The 21,241-nt window shown below is 35.3% G+C and overlaps 2 protein-coding genes across 2 annotated transcripts; one reads left to right on the top strand and one right to left on the bottom strand.

Moving 5' to 3' along the window:
* The first annotated feature begins 10,801 nt into the window (after window positions 1-10,801).
* Window positions 10,802-14,884, top strand: LOC18992116 (carbamoyl-phosphate synthase large chain, chloroplastic). The gene is made up of 3 exons (XM_006415475.2): window positions 10,802-12,225; window positions 12,374-13,066; window positions 13,164-14,884. The coding sequence occupies exons 1-3, from the start codon at window positions 10,888-10,890 to the stop codon at window positions 14,685-14,687; spliced, it is 3,555 nt and encodes a 1,184-aa protein (XP_006415538.1). The 5' UTR covers window positions 10,802-10,887; the 3' UTR covers window positions 14,688-14,884.
* A 215-nt stretch (window positions 14,885-15,099) lies between these two features.
* LOC18992115 (chlorophyll a-b binding protein 1, chloroplastic) lies at window positions 15,100-16,155 on the bottom strand. Its single transcript, XM_006415474.2, has one exon. The coding sequence runs from the start codon at window positions 16,077-16,079 to the stop codon at window positions 15,276-15,278; it is 804 nt and encodes a 267-aa protein (XP_006415537.1). The 5' UTR covers window positions 16,080-16,155; the 3' UTR covers window positions 15,100-15,275.
* Between the last annotated feature and the right edge of the window lie 5,086 nt (window positions 16,156-21,241).

Here is a 21,241-nt window from a genome sequence, read left to right as displayed (position 1 = left end):
GTGCACACCATCTTTGTTGCACCTTGATCCCCCTACGAAACAACGTGAACTCGAAGTTCAGAAAATTGTTCATTTACAAAATATGGCAAATGAAATACCAGATGCGTTCACAGATACGAAAAGGGTGACAAAGTCATACATACCCGCGGCAAATGTTCCATCGAGAATTAATGTTCCGGAAGAACAAAATGATGGAAAAATAGCGAATGAACCCAAAGTTCAGTTGAAGAGGGGGAGGCCGATTGGCTCAAAAGATAAAAATCCCCGAAAGAAAAAGAAATTGGGAAAACAAAATGAAAATGGTCCAGAAGAGCCACATACAGAGAAAGGTCTTGAAGACGAAAATGACGAAGAAAATCATGAGATTTCCATCAATTATGCCCAAGATGGGATATTATGGGCTAGAAATGAAATAGAAGATAATGATGGAATATTCTCGTTCTCTGTATGTAAAGAAATTGAATATGAAATTGATGATCCAGATCCAAGGTCCATATTAGAATGCCAGAAAAGATCTGATTGGGAGAAATGGAAAATGGCCATAGAAACTGAATTGATCTCCCTTAATAAAAGGAAAGTTTTTGGACCGATTGTTACAACACCTAAAGATATACAGCCGGTTGGGTACAAATGGGTTTTTGTGAGAAAAAGAAATGAGAAAAATGAGGTGACAAGATATAAATCCCGACTTGTCGCCCAAGGATTTTCTCAAAGACCGGGAATTGATTATGAAGAAACTTATTCTCCGGTTATGGATGCAATTACATTCAGATTCTTAATGAGTCTTGCGGCATCCAAAAATCTTGAAATGTATCTTATGGATGTTGTGACAGCATATTTATATGGATCACTTGATAATGATATCTATATGAAAATCCCAGAAGGATTGAAAATGCCTGAAGCATTAAGTTCCAAATCGAAAGAAATATGTTCGGTCAAATTACAGCGATCACTTTACGGATTAAAACAATCCGGACGCATGTGGTATAATCGCTTAAGCGAATATTTACTAAAGAAAGGGTATGTGAATAATGCAATCTGCCCTTGCGTTTTTATTAAGAAATCTTCGTCAGGATTCGTGATCATTGCTGTTTATGTGGATGACCTGAACATTATTGGAACTCAAAAAGAGATTGATGATGCAAGAACTCATATGAAAGAAGAGTTCGAAATGAAAGATCTCGGAAAGACAAAATTTTGTCTTGGATTACAAATAGAGCATTTCCGAGATGGAGTATTCGTACATCAATCAAATTATACTAAAAGGATATTAAAACGTTTTTGTATGGATAAAGCGACTCCTTTGAGTACTCCAATGGTTAATCGATCTCTCGATACGGAAAAAGATCCGTTTCGACCTTGTGAAGATAACGAAGAAATATTAGGTCCTGAAGTACCTTATAGGAGCGCTATTGGTGGACTTATGTATCTTGCAAATTGTACCCGACCGGATATAGCATTTGCTACAAATTTACTGGCAAGATATAGTTCGTCTCCTACGCGCAGACATTGGAATGGAATAAAACATATACTCCGTTATCTTCAAGGAACAATTGACTTGGGATTGTTTTATCCTAGAAACTCCAAACTTGGTTTAGTCGGTTTTGCAGATACAGGTTATTTATCAGATCCTCATAAAGCTAGATCGCAAACTGGATATGTTTTTACGTTTGGAGGAACTGCAATCTCTTGGCGTTCTCAAAAGCAGACATTAGTCGCCACTTCTTCAAATTATGCAGAAACTATTGCGCTTCATGAAGCATGTAGAGAATGTGTATGGCTCAGATCTATGACTCATCATATACAAGAAGCAAGTGGAATAGCCATTAACAAAGAACCGACAAGATTGTTCGAAGATAATGCTGCATGTGTTGCTCAACTAAAAGAAGGCTATATCAAGAGTGATAGAACGAAACATATTCCTCCAAGATTTTTCTCTTATACTCAAGAGCTCGAGAAGAATCAAGAAGTCGATATCCAGTATGTTCGTTCATGTGAAAATGCGGCGGACCTCTTTACAAAGGCGCTTCCTACTACAGTATTCAGAAAGCATATTCAAAGTATCGGAATGCGTCATTTGCGGGATTTATGAAGGAACGTTATATCCATCATTCCAGGGGGAGATTACGTTATTGTACTCTTTTTTCCTTATCATGGTTTTTATCCCATTGGGTTTTTCCATGATAAGGTTTTTAACGAGGCAGTACGTAATACATTAACAGTAATGGATAATTAAGGGGGAGTGTTAAAGAAGAGAGGATAATTATCCTCATCAAATATCACCGCCATTGACCGACTTACCATGTCGGTAACTTCTCTTATTATATTCATAATGTTTGCTATAAATATGTTGTTACCTCCCCTTGTAAACTAGAAGTTACACGAGTGAAATAAGAATAACATCTCTTCTCTTCTCTCTCTACTCCTTCGCTCATCGTCTTCTTCTTACCCCCACCACACAAAACAATACACATATATATACTCACCTATATAATATCATATAATACATAAAAATATATACTTTTTCTTTTATATATATATATATATACTTTTTCTTATCTCCGTAATGATTTTACTTCAAACTATATCGATTTTAAATGAAACGCTGATGCTGTATTCTTCCTACTGTTTATGTACAGTTTTTCTAACACAAAAATTAACATGCAACCCTAGATATCTTGGACCAAGATGTGCTTCATTATTTGAAAAAAACAACAAATCCAACTTCAAAATATATCTTATTTGAAATATATTTGAAATAGGAACAACCAATAAGCCGCTAATAAATAGAGTACAAGAGTTTAAAAAATATATATATCAATAAATACTCTCTTAGTTTTACAGAGTTTGGTTTCCTGGATATTTCACATAAATTAAAAAACAATAAATGTTTAGTTATAAATATATAATCTACTTTCACTAAATACCTTTTCAATAACTATAAACCAAAAATAAATCAAACAATTTCGGTTAATGTCTTTTACTCCCTCCCTTCTTAATTATATGATGTTTAAAGTTTTTATACACAAAATAAAAATAATAGATTTTAGTTTTTTTCTTTACTAAAACCTCATTTATTATTAATTTTAAGCAATAAAAGTAGCTTCCAGAATATAGATAGTCAAAATAACAAAAAATAATTAAATTTTGAGAACATCAAATATTCGAGAACAAAATAAAACTTCTAAAAAATTATTTAAATAAGAACAGAGGGAGTAAATTCTATCATTTATTATCAATTATCTTATAAAATAAAAATAAAAATTTTAGAAAATTAAATTTTATGAAACAAAAATAAAAATCTAAAAATTCATTGTGAAACAGAAGGAGTAAATAATAGCGTACAATTAAAAATTTTATGTTACTCCTTCGAGGTAATGTACACATAGACTGCCTATAAACATTATCAAGCTAATGCCTAATTTGGGCCATCTTAGACAAACATGCAACCAGTCTCATGATTCTATGTTGAAAATCGTGATAGGTGTATATAAAAAAATCAATATATAAGAAAAATATGAAATATAGTCAAACTAAGGTTAATTATTGAATATCTATATAATTACGAAATGTATAAGATCATTGGCCCCAAATCTGTAAAAAAAAAAAAATTTGAACATTAAAGGCCGAAACTTGTTTTTAAACATTAAAAGTCTGTAACTTTAGTTATCTATAAAAAAAACGTTGGATCCAAATCTTGCGAAAATTCACTTTAATTACTTGAACTCTAATTAAACTAGAAATCATATCCTAGGCATGAATTGGATTCATGCATCACCAATTGATGACATTTGTTTTTTTTTTTAGTAAACTTAATCAGACATAATATAATATAATATAATATATATATATATATATATATATATATATATAAAAGAAGAATCCATCCCCAAATCTGAAAAATCGATCCATATATCGACATACTGAAATCACATTATTCAAGTCACAAAAATTTTAACAGAAAAATGACTAAGCATTTACACAAGATGTGCATATACTATATACCAGTTCCATTAAACTAGTAAAGTGATTAACCAGAAAATAGAAAGAGCATCGTAATATGCATGCAGATCTGATAAATCAACGATGTAGAAGATGAAAAATACAAGAAAAAAGATGAAAAAAATGTAGAAGATGAAAAAAATTAGCTTACTGTTTTTTCACACTGTCGACGAAAAATGAGTTCTGATTTGATTTTGATGTATAAAAAAAAAATTCCAAAAGCGAATGAGGATTAGATGTGAACCATAAAACAAAAAACAAAAAAATCCAAGACTACACATTCAAATTCAAAGTACTGATATTGTCTCCCCAACAACAACTACATATGTACTTTAGGTTCAGTACCAATACCATCTTCAACTTCGTGCGTCAGTTCCTCATGATTTTTGCCTTTCAAGAGACTTTTCAACTCGCGGAGTGACATTGCTTCTAAGGTTTCTAGTCAATTATTTTGAGACAAAGATCGGAAAGCATATTAAAATAGGAGAAACATAAAAATGTGTCTCTTTGGATCGACCCTTTATCTCTACACTCTCTTGGCTTTTATAAGGCGTCCGAGATGGAGGTTTGTGGTTTTCACCAATTCTATCTTAATGATAAAGTACTACCAAATGTTGGATTTCTATATTTTGGTATTTTTTTATTAGATGTTTAATTATTCATTCGTAAAAATCCATAAATCTCTATTTCTATAACATACCTATGATATACATACATCCAGTGGCGAAGCTAGAAAAAAAAATTACGGGGGTCAATTTTAATTTATAATGTATTTTGAACAAATTTTACGAGGGTCATTTAGCTAAATTATTAATATTATATCTATTTTTTATATAAAAATATAAATATTTATTAAAAAAATTTGAATTTCACGTGGGTCAATTGCCCCTCCTCCCAGCAAGCTCCCTCTGCCACTTCATACATCTAATGTATTCTAGAATGAATCTTATAAAATTTAAGACATTTACAATATATGTGAAACAGTCTTTCTTTTTTAACAACAACATTTTTTCCGTCAAGAGTAAGAAATGTTTTTCATTTGACTATAATTTTAGATTGCGAATAAATGGTATGTGTCGAGAATATGAATTTTTTTTTCATTTAACTATAATTTTGCTTAACAAATAAATGGTATGTGTAAAAAAGAAAATTGACCTTAAAAAGAAATGAATCAGAAAATTTTGTTAATAAATCTATGTATTTATAAAAAGAGGTTCCAACCTAAGTTTATTTTTTGTATTTTCTGTCACCATTGACCAGGGGTGGATGCATAAAGATATTGTGTTTAATATGCACAATAGAAATCCATATGTTTTAATTTGTACAAATCCATAAAACCTTATTTTAAAAATATAGAGAGGATATACATATATCTAATGTATTATTGAATGAATTTTATAAACCTGTAGAAATATTCAAATTCCATATTTACATTATATGTGGAAGAGCCTTTTATTTTCAACAAAGGTATTTTCTCAGTCGAGAGTATAATATTTTTTTATTTGACTATAATTCTGGTTAACGAATAAATGGTATGTGTAAAAAAGAAATATTTAAAAAGAAATATTTTTTCATTTGACTATAATTTTGGTTACAAATAAATAGTATATGTAAAAAAGAAATTGACGTTAAAAGAAATGAATCGGAAAATTTTATAAATAAATCTATGTTAAAAAAAAGAAAGATATTCTGTATAGACACAATAGAAATTCATATGTTTTAATTAGATGTTTGATTATTCTGGTACTAAATGTTGGATTATTTATTCTGCTATTTATTTTAATTTTAATTATTTATTTGTAAAAATCCATAAAGTCCTAATTCTAAAACATAGTGAAGATATACATATATGATCTTATAAAATTGTAGACAAAGTTGAATTTCAAATTTGTATTATGTGTTGTTGAATCGTTTCTTGAAAATGACATTTTTTGGAAGTAAATTTTTTTTATTTGATTATAATTTTGGCTACTGAATAAATCATATGTGTAAAAAAGAGAATTAACATTAAAAATAATGAATCAGAAAATTTCATAAATAATTTTTTTTTATGAATTAAAAAAGTTTAATCTTAATTTTATTTCTTCTATTTTCTGTCACCATTGACCCATGGCAAGAGAGATATTGTGTATAAGCACAACATTGAAAATGAAAAGACAAAAAGAAAACCAAGAAACAACATTAAAAGAGTAACTATATGACCAAACTTTTACAAGATGCTAAATAACTTTCATATCTCCTTAATGCAAACATAAAATTATAAATTTAGTATATGACACATGTTCAACCTCCAACCAACCTACATCCACCCCTGTTATTGACATTCTAATCATATTTTGGCGGTGTTTCATTTTATTTATTAAATTATATTAAAAGAAAATTATATAACAGAATTCTTTTTAAACTTTTCAAACCCAAAATGCATTATATAACTTTAAAAAACATAAAAAATTATAGAAGTATTAGTAGAATAATAATAAAAATTTATATAAGCAACACAGTTATATATAAGAAATTATTTGATGAAAAAACAAAATAATGCATGTTTAATGGTATTTTCTCCGTTTCAAAATATAAATGGTTCAAAATTTTTTTTTTACATGTATTAAGAAAACTATATATGGTTTATCTTTGTTAATATATTACATTATATTAATACTAAATAATTAACTAAATGAATAAAAATAAAAGTGAAAAAATTCAAACATTTGCACTGGTAACCGAAAACTGTAATTATTTTGAAACAAAAAAAAATTCTAAACCGATTTATATTTGACAGAGATATACACGGTAAAATCAGGGTACAAAACTGAACAACAATTGTTTAAGGTTGCAGAAGAGCCAGACCGAATGTAAAGGCTTTACAAGCACACACTTGGAGGGTGAAATGCTCACCTAAATTAAGACACTTTTTATGGCAAGCAGTATCAAGTTGCCTCTCTGTGCCGGCTAGACTCCGCACGCGTGGAATACAATGTGACATACGATGTGCACGGTGTGGAGCAGAAGACGAAACAATTAACCATGCTCTTTTTGAATGTCCGCCCGCTCTACAAACTTGGGCACTATCACAGATACCAACACCCCCAAGTATTTTTCAGAACTCGGTATATTCAAATTTTGATCATTTATTTTGGAGAATACCAAAGGAGATAAAGGGCACTCACTTCCCACGGATAGTATGGTATATTTGGAAAGCATGTAATGAGAAGGTGTATTTGAATCTTGACACTGATCCACAAATTACTCTTAAAATAGCAGAAACAGAAGCGACATTATGGGAGGAGGCTCAAAGGTTGGAACAAGAGTCAGGGAATTTAATCACCATAAATAATGTTAGCTCTATGGATTCCACAATACCCACGCTTTTTGAGGGATAGTGGTGTTATATAGATGGTTCTTAGAAAGAGACGGAGTTATTCGCAGGACTAGGAATTTAAAGAAGGTACAAGGGACGTAATATTGGGAGCACATAATAAGATGAAGTTTAACGCCTGTGCATACAGAGATGGAAACTCTTATCTGGGCTATGCATTGCATGCTAGAGAATCAGAAGACGACAGTAACCTTTACAACAGACTGTTCGTAGTTGGTGAAGATAGTGTTTACACCCGAATAATGGTCAGCATTTACTCTACACTTGGAGGAGAATGTGAAGATGAAGTACAGATTCAGTTTTTTCATGTTAACACATATCTCACACGCGAAAACAGACAATTTAGCAAGAAGTACTTGTGTCTACCCTCATAAAGTTATCTGTGAAAACTCAATGCTACCGGTTTGGTTAGTCGAACCATTCTAGGTAGTTAGACTGAAAAAAAAATTGACAGAGAGAGAGTATATGACTTAGTGAATGCATTGGGAAGACATGCTCTTCACCAATTTTATTTAATGATAATGTATAATTAAATTTTAGCTCTATCCTGTTATATCCTAATTAACACGTAACACAATTAAACCACTTATAATGCTTCTAAAACATAGCGACAATATACATATGTAATTGGAATGAATCTTGGAAAATTGTAGACAAAATCGAATTGATTTTTTTCTTTCGAATTTGTATTAGATGTGCATTAGTGTTTCTCTACAGCAAGACCGCAAGACGTGCAGATAAAAAAATAGAAAAAAAAAGAAAACCTTCATTATTTGCAAAGTAATTAGAATGGTGCTTCCTTGTCTCAATGATACATTATGTGTTTAGAATGAATCTTGTAGTCACGAATTGATTTCTTTTTTGTATAGTTGCCCTGGCATTGCTGTGTTTTTGTTCAACCCCCATCATCTTGATCTATATATATGTCTATCGATCTCTTTGCTGCAACCAGCTTTAATACCATTCATTGTCTACGGCACTTGTGAATTTTTTAGAAATTTTGTAGTCCATCCATATCACATTTTTTATATGATAAGCTCCTTCAAATTCAGTCAGCTAGCACCGATCGAGTGTAGCTATATTTTATTTAAACTATCTCAAAGACCAATCCACTTAAGACCCCATTACTTGGGCCGCTTTATACAAGAGTGCTCATTAGAAGCTTTTCCCACACTCCCATTGTTAACCATGGGACTAAAGCATATCCTTTCGGCTCATTGATGATGATTTCTTCTATAACATAAACTATGCGACCGACCCGAGCCTTCCCCAAGTCATATATATGGCTACTAACTAATCTCTAGTCTACACATGTATGCATAAATTTCATTATGTTGTTCTTCACGCATGGTGCCACTACGTATACATCAATGCCATTTGCTGTCATAAGAAAAGACAAGAACACTATTGGAGCATTGTATAACTTCCAACCAAATGTGCAAAGAAAGTTCTATAAGAAGAGAAAAACTGTTTAGAATTTAGTGAACTTGTTTTGTTTTTTGTTTTTTATTCGCATATCCTACAGACTACAGTGATTTTGTATAAAAGCAACGAAAATCTAGTTATTCGTCATTATCTTCTCTTGAATGTTAAAAAGCATATCGTCCTTCACAACGATGCTGACACCATTTCCTTTTTCTGCATTCACCTTATTAGCCGAGATGGAAGATATATCTATCACTTTCTTACCCACCACCAGAGTTGTAACCAGACCCTATATATTGATCTGACCATAATCTAAACAAGGGATTTGTCGAGATTCATTGGTTTGTAAGCTATGGTGGATTTTGTCTTACGTTTGTGATGAAGCTGTATAGTTCCCTAAATACTCAAAGACATCCGTTTTAAAAGGAAACACATATTCATTGGATACCTTTGGTATGAATACATCTACTAGTGGTTGACCAAAAAAAGAAAGAATATACATCTACTAGTAGGACAATGTTACATACAACAAATACCATCCCTACACATCATGGAATCAAATAACGTCAGTACCAACATCTCTCTTTTGTTCATTTTCGTGTTTCACTAATGGGATCTATAAATCGCAGATACACACGAGAAGCCATATAGAGGGTTACAAATGTAGTTTTCTACTAAACTTCAAGAGAATCGAGTGTGCCTAAGGGGCAATCAAATTTTCTATATGCTCACCACGGCCATATTACGTACGTTACGTCTTTGTAAAAGTAAAAAGATTTGTTTACCTCATAACTTCTTAATTATAACATTTTTTCCTCTTCTTTCAGGTATCTCTTCGAGTTCGTAAGCTCGAAAAGTTAAACATGATGTGTTTTTTTCTTTGCAAGTTTGACGCACGGCTTAGTCCCTAGAAATTTAGCTAGTTTTCATACCATCATTTAGTTGTTAACTTTTTCAATTTTTTTGTTTTCTTCTCTGTTGTAAATTTGGACACAAAGATGATCTATCTATACACAGTTTCATTTTCTTCTTTGAAGAAATAACCTCTCTAATTGATTGAACCCGAGAATACAGATTCAATTCACTTTTAGTTTTACGATAGATAGAGTGGATAGAAAAAAAAAGTTTTTGGATTTCTGAATAACCATATCTCACATGCATGTGGAGAAGATTGCTTAACAAAACACAGCCATTCTTTCTTAAACACTTAAAAACATTGATGTAATACATAATTTTCAAATAGAACATATTAATTTTACATAAGCAATAATATGTATAAAGTTTTTTTTTTATTGTCGTTACATTATTAGAAAATACTATTTTAACCTCATACAAATGATGTTCTATCATTAGCTAGTGACGAGCAGATCAAATCAACTTTGAAATGATGCGGAACGGTTACACTAATAACTCCACAACAAACAGATATATCCATCCGAATCACAAAGATTTACGATGGAAGTTTCTCCATGCACTACACTTATATGGAGAAATTTATCTTTGACACCTAATTAAGAACACTAACGATTCTATCTACTAATCTACATGATGTTGAACTACAACGAATGGACCTTCGATAAACAAAAAACTATTTGACAGATTTAAAAATACTGTATCTGAATTTTTTTCTTAAAAATGTTCAACAAAATATATAGAAAATTACTGTAGAAAAAGAAAGAAAAGATACAGTATTGATCTATAAAAGGTCAAAACTGAAACATCTTTCAAGTATAAATTTTTTTTCTCACCCAAATATATAGAAAATATTTGTAATTAAAAAATAGATAGAAATATGGGAAATATCTATAAATGGGTCATTTGTCAAATCAATTTTGTATTTCCGACATATCTGTTTCCTTTGAAACTTCAAAGCAGTATTTGACAAAGAAAACGTATAAAAATGTGCTGATTGATAAAATAATGGACTGATTGTTCCGTTGTTGAAATAAATAGCACCAAATTATAAATAAATAAAAAAGTCCGAAAATATAGAGAAAACCCTAAAACCCTCTTACGTCTCTCACTCTCCTGTAGTCTCCAGTGTTGCAGAAGCCGACAGACACCAAAGGTAGAAGAAAGCGAAAATGAGAAACCATTGCTTAGACCTCTCTGCCAATTACTCTTCCATTTTCGCCTCTTCCAAATCCAATCGTCGTTTCTCCCCTTCCAATCTCCCCAATTCCGGCTTCTTCTTCCGCTCTGCCAACATCTTCAGAGCAAAACCAAGGCTAGGCTCTGCTTCTTCTTCCACCTTCCTGCTATGTCTGACTCGGAAACGGCCCGTTACACGGGTTCTCAAACCCGTCTCAGAACTCGCCGACGCAACCAAAGCTTTTTCTCCGGAGGTAGTCGGGAAGAGAACCGATCTGAAGAAGATTCTGATCCTCGGCGCCGGTCCGATTGTGATCGGACAAGCCTGCGAGTTTGATTACTCAGGAACTCAAGCTTGTAAAGCCCTAAGAGAAGAGGGCTACGAGGTCATTCTCATCAATTCGAATCCTGCCACTATCATGACCGACCCAGAAACCGCTAATCGGACTTATATTGCTCCGATGACTCCTGAGCTCGTCGAGCAGGTCATCGAGAAGGAGAGACCCGACGCTTTGTTGCCAACCATGGGTGGCCAAACCGCCTTGAACCTCGCGGTTGCTCTCGCCGAGAGCGGCGCTCTGGAGAGATACGGCGTGGAATTGATCGGTGCTAAGCTTGATGCGATCAACAAAGCCGAGGATCGTGAGTTGTTCAAGCAGGCGATGAAGAACATCGGGCTCAAGACCCCACCTTCAGGGATTGGGAACACTCTCGACGAGTGTTTCGACATTGCGGAGAGAATCGGTGAGTTCCCTTTGATTATCCGTCCTGCGTTCACTCTAGGTGGTACTGGTGGTGGAATCGCGTATAACAGAGAGGAGTTTGAGTCGATCTGTAAAGCGGGTTTGGCTGCGAGTAGGACAAGTCAGGTTCTTGTGGAGAAGTCGTTGTTGGGTTGGAAAGAATACGAGCTTGAGGTGATGAGAGACTTAGCTGACAATGTCGTCATCATCTGTTCCATTGAGAATATCGATCCTATGGGTGTGCACACTGGTGATTCCATCACCGTGGCACCTGCGCAGACTCTGACGGATAGAGAGTACCAGCGGCTTAGGGATTACTCCATTGCGATTATAAGAGAGATTGGTGTTGAGTGTGGTGGATCTAATGTGCAGTTTGCAGTGAACCCAGCTGATGGTGAAGTTATGATCATAGAGATGAACCCTAGGGTCTCTAGATCTTCTGCTCTTGCTTCCAAGGCTACAGGGTTTCCCATTGCTAAAATGGCTGCCAAGTTGTCTGTTGGGTACACCTTGGACCAGATTCCTAATGATATCACGAGGAAAACACCCGCTAGCTTCGAGCCCTCCATCGATTATGTTGTGACAAAGGTTTGCAGTTCTTTCTTGTGCATACTTTTAGCTGTGTTTGTGTTGCGATCTGTAAAGTGTATACTATATAAATTGCGCTGGGCTAAGTATTTAGAATGCAGTAAACTGGGATGCATATGTTACTTAATACTATCTCTTTATAATGCAGATTCCTAGATTTGCATTTGAGAAGTTTCCAGGATCTCAGCCGTTGCTAACGACCCAGATGAAATCTGTAGGAGAGTCTATGGCTCTCGGCCGCACATTCCAAGAATCTTTCCAGAAAGCTCTGAGGTCTCTTGAGTGCGGATTCTCCGGTTGGGGTTGTGCAAAAATTAAAGAATTAAAATGGGACTGGGATCAACTAAAATACAGCCTTAGAGTCCCGAATCCGGACAGGATCCATGCGATATATGCTGCTATGAAAAAGGGTATGAAAGTTGATGAAATCCATGAGTTAAGCATGGTAGACAAGTGGTTCCTTACCCAGCTTAAAGAGCTCGTGGACGTGGAGCAGTATCTCATGTCCGGACCCTTGTCCGAGATTACAAAAGAAGACCTTTACGAAGTTAAAAAGCGGGGATTTAGTGACAAGCAAATCGCTTTTGCTACAAAGACAACCGAGGAAGAAGTGCGGACCAAGCGGATTTCTTTAGGAGTTGTTCCATCTTACAAGAGAGTAGATACATGTGCAGCAGAGTTCGAAGCACATACACCATACATGTACTCGTCATATGATTTTGAATGTGAATCAGCTCCAAATACCAAGAAGAAAGTTTTGATTTTGGGCGGAGGGCCAAACCGTATTGGTCAAGGGATTGAATTTGATTACTGTTGTTGCCACACATCTTTTGCCTTACAGGTCTGTCTCTAGGCTATCTAAGAGTCTTTCTCTAGAGCCAGTTAACATCATTTTCAACTTTGTTCGCGACTTATATATTGTTTAATCTTAATTGCAGGATGCCGGCTATGAGACCATAATGTTGAACTCAAATCCCGAGACAGTATCCACGGATTATGATACAAGCGATAGGCTCTACTTTGAACCCCTCACAATCGAGGACGTTCTCAATGTTATTGACCTTGAGAAACCTGATGGTATAATCGTGCAATTTGGTGGTCAAACTCCTCTGAAACTTGCTCTCCCAATCAAACATTATTTGGATAAGCACAAGCCCATGAGCTTGAGTGGAGCGGGACCTGTTCGAATCTGGGGTACGTCACCTGACTCCATTGATGCTGCTGAAGACAGAGAGAGGTTCAATGCAATTCTCAACGAGCTGAAAATTGAGCAGCCTAAGGGAGGCATTGCAAAGAGCGAAGCTGATGCGTTAGCCATAGCAAAGGAGATAGGCTACCCGGTTGTGGTAAGACCTTCTTATGTTCTAGGTGGACGAGCAATGGAGATCGTTTATGATGACAGTAAACTTATAACCTATTTGGAGAATGCGGTTGAAGTCGACCCAGAGAGACCTGTTTTGGTAGATAGGTATCTCTCTGATGCCATCGAGATCGATGTTGATACCCTTACCGATTCCTATGGAAATGTGGTGATTGGCGGAATAATGGAGCATATCGAACAAGCTGGTGTGCACTCTGGTGACTCGGCTTGTATGCTTCCAACACAAACCATCCCAGCTTCTTGTTTGCAAACGATCCGGTCATGGACCACCAAGTTGGCGAAGAAGCTAAATGTTTGTGGGCTGATGAACTGTCAGTATGCAATCACATCATCTGGGGATGTTTTCTTGCTCGAAGCCAATCCCCGAGCTTCCCGTACTGTCCCTTTTGTATCAAAAGCCATTGGACACCCTCTTGCCAAGTATGCAGCACTGGTTATGTCGGGAAAATCTCTCAAAGATCTCAACTTTGAAAAAGAAGTCATCCCCAAACACGTCTCTGTGAAAGAAGCTGTTTTCCCATTTGAGAAGTTCCAAGGGTGCGACGTGATACTCGGGCCAGAGATGAGAAGCACAGGAGAAGTGATGAGCATCAGTTCCGAGTTCCCAAGCGCGTTTGCAATGGCTCAGATCGCTGCAGGTCAAAAGCTACCTTTAACCGGCACAGTCTTCCTCAGCTTAAACGATCTGACCAAACCGCACCTGGAGAAAATCGCGGTCTCCTTCCTCGACCTCGGGTTCAAGATTGTCGCCACCTCGGGAACAGCTCATTTCCTGGAACTGAAAGGCATCCCTGTGGAGAGAGTGTTGAAGTTGCATGAAGGAAGACCACATGCGGCTGATATGGTGGCTAATGGTCAGATTCATTTGATGTTGATCACGAGCTCGGGAGATGCTCTTGATCAGAAAGATGGGAGAGAGCTCAGACAAATGGCTCTAGCCTACAAGGTCCCGGTTATAACCACTGTGGCTGGAGCATTGGCCACTGCTGAGGGAATCAAGAGCTTGAAGTCAAGTGCAATCCAAATGACTGCTCTTCAGGACTTCTTTGAGGTGAAGGATGTATCTTCTTTGCTTGTCTGAGTTGAGTTTTTTTTTTTTCTATATGTTGAAGCGTTTGTGTGGAACTTTTACCATTTCTATTAAATGTCAACGGATTTGGTTTTCTCATAAGCATTTCTTTGAATAATCTTCAAAGATCAATTTTCTGAAATGCAGTCTACGTATGTGATTTATCAGTCGGCTTTGTATCTGTGATATATAGGTCTTTGTTTGTATCAGATTCATCCAAAATTCAATAATGATGCACGAAATAGTTTCATTGAATCTGCAAAATTTGCAAGTATAGAGCTTGAATCTGCATTTTCTAGAGGTCTGAAAGTGCAGAATGTCGGTCCCTATTTTGGCTAAAACTTGTGTTATGTAAAATAAAATTGCTGTGATTAAGTGCACTCAAGAACATAAACCCTATTCAATTCTGGTTATTACGATACGAGTTGAGAGAAAAACAAGTTATTCGATTAATGATAAACCATACAAAGTCTTGCAAATTTTTACATCTGGAAATCTGAACCATCCATCACTAACATAAACCTTTATCTTCCTCCTCTTCTTCACACTCTCACTCGAATTCAAAAGACTGAAGCAAATTACAAACGGATAAAACTTCGCTCACTTTCCGGGAACGAAGTTGGTAGCGAAGGCCCAAGCGTTGTTGTTGACTGGATCGGCCAAATGGTCAGCAAGATTCTCCAACGGTCCCTTACCAGTGACAATGGCTTGAACAAAGAATCCAAACATAGAGAACATAGCCAATCTTCCATTCTTGATCTCCTTCACCTTCAACTCAGCGAAGGCCTCTGGGTCGGTAGCTAAGCCCAATGGGTCGAAGCTGCCACCTGGGTAAAGCAAGTCATCGGCTTCTCCCAACGGCCCATTTCCGGCGACTCTGTAACCTTCAACGGCTCCCATCAAGATCACTTGAGTGGCCCAAATCGCAAGAATACTCTGAGCGTGAACCAAGCTTGGGTTTCCCAAGTAGTCAAGTCCTCCTTCGCTGAAGATCTGTGAACCAGCCTTGAACCAGACCGCCTCTCCGAACTTGACTCCGTTCCTGGCCAACAGCTCCGGGAAGACGCAGCCTAGGGCTCCGAGCATGGCCCACCTGGAGTGGATAACTTCTAGCTCACGGTTTCTTGCGAATGTCTCGGGATCGGCTGAGAGACCGGCGGTGTCCCATCCGTAGTCTCCGGGGAACTCTCCGGTGAGGTAGCTCGGTGAATCGCCGGAGAATGGACCCAAGTACTTGACCCTTTCGGATCCGTACCATGGGCTGCCTGATGGGCCCTTTGGCTTGGCCACAGTCTTCCTCATTGTCACACGGCCGCTTCCGAGGACTTCTGATGCCGCCGGGGAGATCTTGACGGCCTTGCCGGCGAAGGCAGGGGAGGAGAGAGCCATTGTTGAGGCAGCCATTGAAACGCTTCTTTTTCTTTTGGTTTTTTGTTTTTTTTTTGTTGGTGACTAACTTGTGAGTGAGAGTGATTGAAAATGGTTAGATAGGTTTGGATTAAATAGAGATATTGCAAGTAAGGTTTGTTATCTGTGAAGTAATCTTTAGCTCTCTACTCATTGGGTTTTTGAGATTTCGTTTTATCGTTTATTGGTCTTACGTGGCATTTGCTCGTCCACCAGCTTTTGCTTTGATTTTTTCACTGCAGCCAAATCATTTTGAGACCACAAGTTGTGAATCGTCGTCGTATGCTTTAACGGTAACACAATTGTGACTTTGCTTTTCCAAAGAACATAAGTTTGTGTGAATTTTGCTCGTCGTAAAAGATTAACGATCTGTGAAAAGATTGATATTCATGATCCAAAATATCATATACAATGATACAAGTGGTAAATGCTTCGATCTTATAATGTGGCCTTTATACAATGTTTCGATCATTGATATCATCACTACCAGTTGAGAATAGAATAGAAACATCGTTTCCAAATTCCATCGTTACTTCATCCGAATCTCATGGATAATAACATTTCCTCTCGGAACTCTGAATTTTTATTGGAGTTATCATTGTTTTAAACAACCCTTTGAACTAACTCATCAATTTAACAAACTTGATTATTCTATTATCTTCAATTCATCATAACATTACGATCTTGTAGAAATGAAAAAAAAATTATAGAAAAGGCCTTGAGCAATCATTACACGTCTCGTTTAACGGTTTTACTTAGCTCTAACAATTTTCTATAAATCATCAATTCTTCTTACAATCACTGAATGAGCTCACGCATGAATTCACATAGTAGTCAAGGCCGAGTTTAATTCTTCTTACGTATAATTATGTATTGTTAATTCATCTTAGGGCCGAGTTTCGGTTCCAGTAACCTTCGTGGAGCTCATGCTTCAACAAACATAATTAATGAGCCAAACCACCCGTGAAATATCAATTAAACATGAATCTTCATCACTTGGCTTGATTCAATGTGGAAATACATAGTTAAGAGACGAGGGGGTCTTAACGAGTTTGGCAAACGGTGTGGTTAACCTACATCTCGCTTGGAACGGTATGTAGTTGATATAAGTCTTATATAGTTTTCAAAAATAACCATGCAATTGACAAAATTAGTCTTTTATAGTTTGAAGTTTTAGCCCCAATTCAGTTCATCGATCAAAGACCATTTCAATGTGTGTTGAGTATCTTAATCTCATAAAAGTTAACATTTTAATTGTAATAAACTCGTAGGAATTTACTTTATATATTGATTTACTAAGACTATCTTCTGAGTCTCTCACTAAAGTCTTTCATACATGAAAATAATGTTAAAATAATTAATAATAATATTTTATTATGAGAGTTTCTTAAAAACATTAGAATAAGAGAGCATGTTTATAGGGGGTTCTATGTGGGTTTCTTGTTGTTTTTAAGTCAAAATAAAAAATAAAATAAAAAACCCAAATTTTGCTCGAGCCAACTCTTATTTCAGACCAACAAGCACCGACTCTTGTGATATTTGTGACAGGTGGCACGACGGTATTTGTCTCAGAAAAAAAGAAGAGTCTAAGCACATCAATTTATTAATATATATAATATTAACTAGAGAAACAAGCATAGGGTTCTCCCATAAACATGCTCAATGGAGAGACTCTCATTACTTAAGAAGATAAAAAAGATACAACGATTCAAAATTAAGGCGGCAGAGAGAATAACTCTGAAAGCCGGGCTTAATTTATTCATGAAAACATAAACGCACCAAACATATATATATTATTAACGCTATTTCCATTACAAATGCCACGAGTTTATCGGACACGACGAGTTGAGAAGTTTGCCAAGCCGACACTAGGATAACAATCCCGAGGAGTTGAGACAAAGTTTCTCAAGCGGAAACGAGGATAACAACGAGGAGTTGAGATGAAGTTTCCAAAGCCGAAACGGGAATAACGAGTAGGAGTTGAGATAAAGTTTCCCGTGCGGAAACGAGGATAACGATGATCCCAAGGAGTTGAGATCAAGTTTCCCATGCCCATACCACGGACACCATCCCAGCGATCACCAAAGCTTTGATGGAGCTTTCTTTTTTTCTTCAACTTTACGCGAACTTGAGATGGCGAAGCCGACACCACGGACACCCTCCCAGCTATCACCATAGCATTGATGGAGCATCTGGAAAACAGGCCAATTCTTGGCATCAGGGTCCGTGACATCGAAGTCTGGGTCTACTTTGTCCAAGTGGTCTTGCGCCTCTCCTAGGCCTTTATTCTTGTATATAAGTTCCAAATAGGTTGCATGCTCCTTGGGAGAAAATGTCATTTTCTTTCTCTTCATCCACTCAAAAATCTACGTTACACAAATGTAACAATCTTATATATAAAAGACAATCAACTATCTCCAGCTGAGTGACATATCAGCAGTGGAAAGAGTGACACATATCCATTAAAAATATTAATAAAAGTATTAATTAATTAAATTTAAAGCAAATACATTAAAGATTATAAGTAAATAAATACATTAAATAATAATAGTAAATAATAATATATATTTATATTAGAATGAAATTAAAATTAAATTTAAGTCTATAAAATTTATAAATATTATATAATAAAAAAACTTTTTAAATGCATAATTCTATTTTTTTTCAAGTGATTTAAACTTCATTTTTAAACTAAAATTATAATTAAATTTTAATGCAAGTGAAAAAAAATAGATTGAATAAGTTAAGAAGTTTCAAATAATCTTATATAAAACTCCAACTAATAAAATTATAAAACACAAATAATATTTAAAGAATGATGTCCACATAAAAATGTCTTACATGGTTTTTTTACTAAAAAAAAAAAATGGAATCAAGATATATATAACCAAAAAAAATTAATATAGTAAATTGAGAAAGTTAACAAATATTATATTAGTAAGATTTACAAGACTAAAAAGAATATGAAGATCGAAGAACAAATAAATATTTCTCTCTAATATTCAACGTATATTTTTAAGTGAATTATTACGTTTTCATATAAAATTAAAATAATAGATTTTTAGTTCTTTATTATCTTGAGAGAAAATTAGACTATTTGACACAATTGATGTAGAAGAGATTACATCATAAAGAAATCGAATAAAATATAAATATTTTAAACGCAAAAACATTGATATTAAACATAAAATCCAATACAAATTTAAAAACTGTAATATTTAAAATTTAAATTAAAACAAGATCCGCGTATATGCGCGGATTTTCTCCTAGTTAGCACAAAACACTTTCATTAAATCAATTGGTTACTTAATCCTACACAAAACCTTTTTTTAATTAATTAAATTAGATGATGAACTGCTTAATGAAATGAAATTCTCTCTATCTACTCCCTACCTGGTAGGCGTGTAAATGATTTCCGTCCTTGTGGATAAGCTTAGCCCAGCGGACGAGATCTGCTTGAGTGATGGAAACCCTCTCTTCCTCCTTCCTAAACGCCGCGTTTAACGTCCCATTCACTGTCCCTCCAAAAACTTTCAGATTCCAAAGTTTCTTTAGTATCTTCCTCTTCTCTCTGCCAGCAACCGCCGCCGATGGTGCGGTAACTGAGGTCTTGACGTTAGCCGACGCCGGAGCAGCGACCGTTGTACAGGCCCTCTTCCAGAGATGAGAACCGGAAGCCACGAGATTACGGCTCATCATCAAGTTCATTGTGATCAGTTGCAAACCCTAAAATGTTCACTAACCCTATTACAAAAAATTTCTATAATATGTGCAGTTTATTAAACCTTGGGCCCTTTTTGTTGGTTTAAAATGTGTTGTGTTTTTGAGTTTGTAGGCTTGTAGCAAGCCTATAACTAATTCGAAGGTGCTGTCTGAATTTTATGTTAAGGAGTCTTATCATAATTAATGTGATATGTGGATTGCAAAATGGAAAATATATATGCAACTGATATGGATTAATTGAACAAAAACACAGTAGTACAGTACATATATGCAAAATGGAGAAGTCCTTCAAAGTCGTCGTCCATACACCGAGGAGCTTCTTGACCCGTGACGTGGCTCAATGTTGTCGATCCCTAACTCTTTTTTTTTTTTAATCACAAAGCTTTAAAATATCTTAAATCAAAAGGTTATATGTATATATATCCTAATCAAATTAATAATGATGATATTTGTCCTTAGCACCGATCATCCAATAAGGAAAGGAACGTACAAAAAACAAATCTCATCGATTTAAATCCCAAAGTTGAATAAATAACCAAAGCATGAATAGAGAAATCAAATCATTTAACAGCTAAACAAAATAGCTTCAAGATCAGGTCAAAGAAAATATTGCTAAATGCTATTAAAAAAATAGTGTTCTCACAATCTAGAATTGGCCTTAGCTAGGCACTTCGCATTAGACATGATTGAGATAAATGTATTCAAGACATTATCTCACCTCTTCCACAAATGGTAAGCACATTTTCACATCTTGTATAATATCCGGTTGAGATGAGTTTGGTTCAATATTTGGGTTAGCTAATAGATGGTTTTCAGTGTATTTACGGGTTAATTAGATGGAATTGGAATTTGCTTATTGTAAATAACTTTAATTTGGACGCATCACAAATGTGAGGAAAGAGCCGACTTGTGTTGTGGGCCTTGTGGCTATGGCCATGACCCGTGGTTATGAATTTTTGTCGAATGACCATGACCCTGATCAATTGATCATGATGGGGGCTTTAACCATTATCTGGACTCTAATGATATGCTGGCACTGATACATGCATTAACATAAATATATTACAACGTATGATCTGCTTTGTTTTATCGTCTTCTCTAGCCAGGGATCATTATTAATCTTCTAAATTTTTATAAGAACAGATTCAGCGAAAGAGCATATAAAAACTTATTTAGAAAAGGTACACTACAATGTAATATATAACAATTTATCCTAATTTTTTTTTTTTTTTTTTGATTGATGCTCTCGGGATTTCAAAAGGATAGAAAGAACGAGTCTTACACGTGGCACTTCATGAGTGGATGTTTCACCATCTCCTGAAACGCTACAAGATCTCTTTAAACGCATATCAACTGCGAGCTATTGAGTAGGATCCACAATTACCACGTAAGCAAACAAAATATCTAAACCCAAAATAAAAATATGTCATTGGCCA

The sequence above is a fragment of the Eutrema salsugineum genome, unplaced genomic scaffold, assembly GCF_000478725.1.
Source record: "Eutrema salsugineum unplaced genomic scaffold, Eutsalg1_0 scaffold_5, whole genome shotgun sequence".
Classification (NCBI taxonomy): Eukaryota; Viridiplantae; Streptophyta; class Magnoliopsida; order Brassicales; family Brassicaceae; genus Eutrema; species Eutrema salsugineum.
This window is presented reverse-complemented; position numbering and strand designations above follow the sequence as displayed.

Coding starts and splice junctions, on each gene's coding strand:
- LOC18992116 (XM_006415475.2), top strand. CDS start 10,888: ATGAGAAACCATTGCTTAGACCTCTCTGCCAATTACTCTTCCATTTTC. Junction 12,226..12,373: donor TCGATTATGTTGTGACAAAG/GTTTGCAGTTCT, acceptor TTTATAATGCAG/ATTCCTAGATTTGCATTTGA. Junction 13,067..13,163: donor ACACATCTTTTGCCTTACAG/GTCTGTCTCTAG, acceptor TCTTAATTGCAG/GATGCCGGCTATGAGACCAT.
- LOC18992115 (XM_006415474.2), bottom strand. CDS start 16,079: ATGGCTGCCTCAACAATGGCTCTCTCCTCCCCTGCCTTCGCCGGCAAG.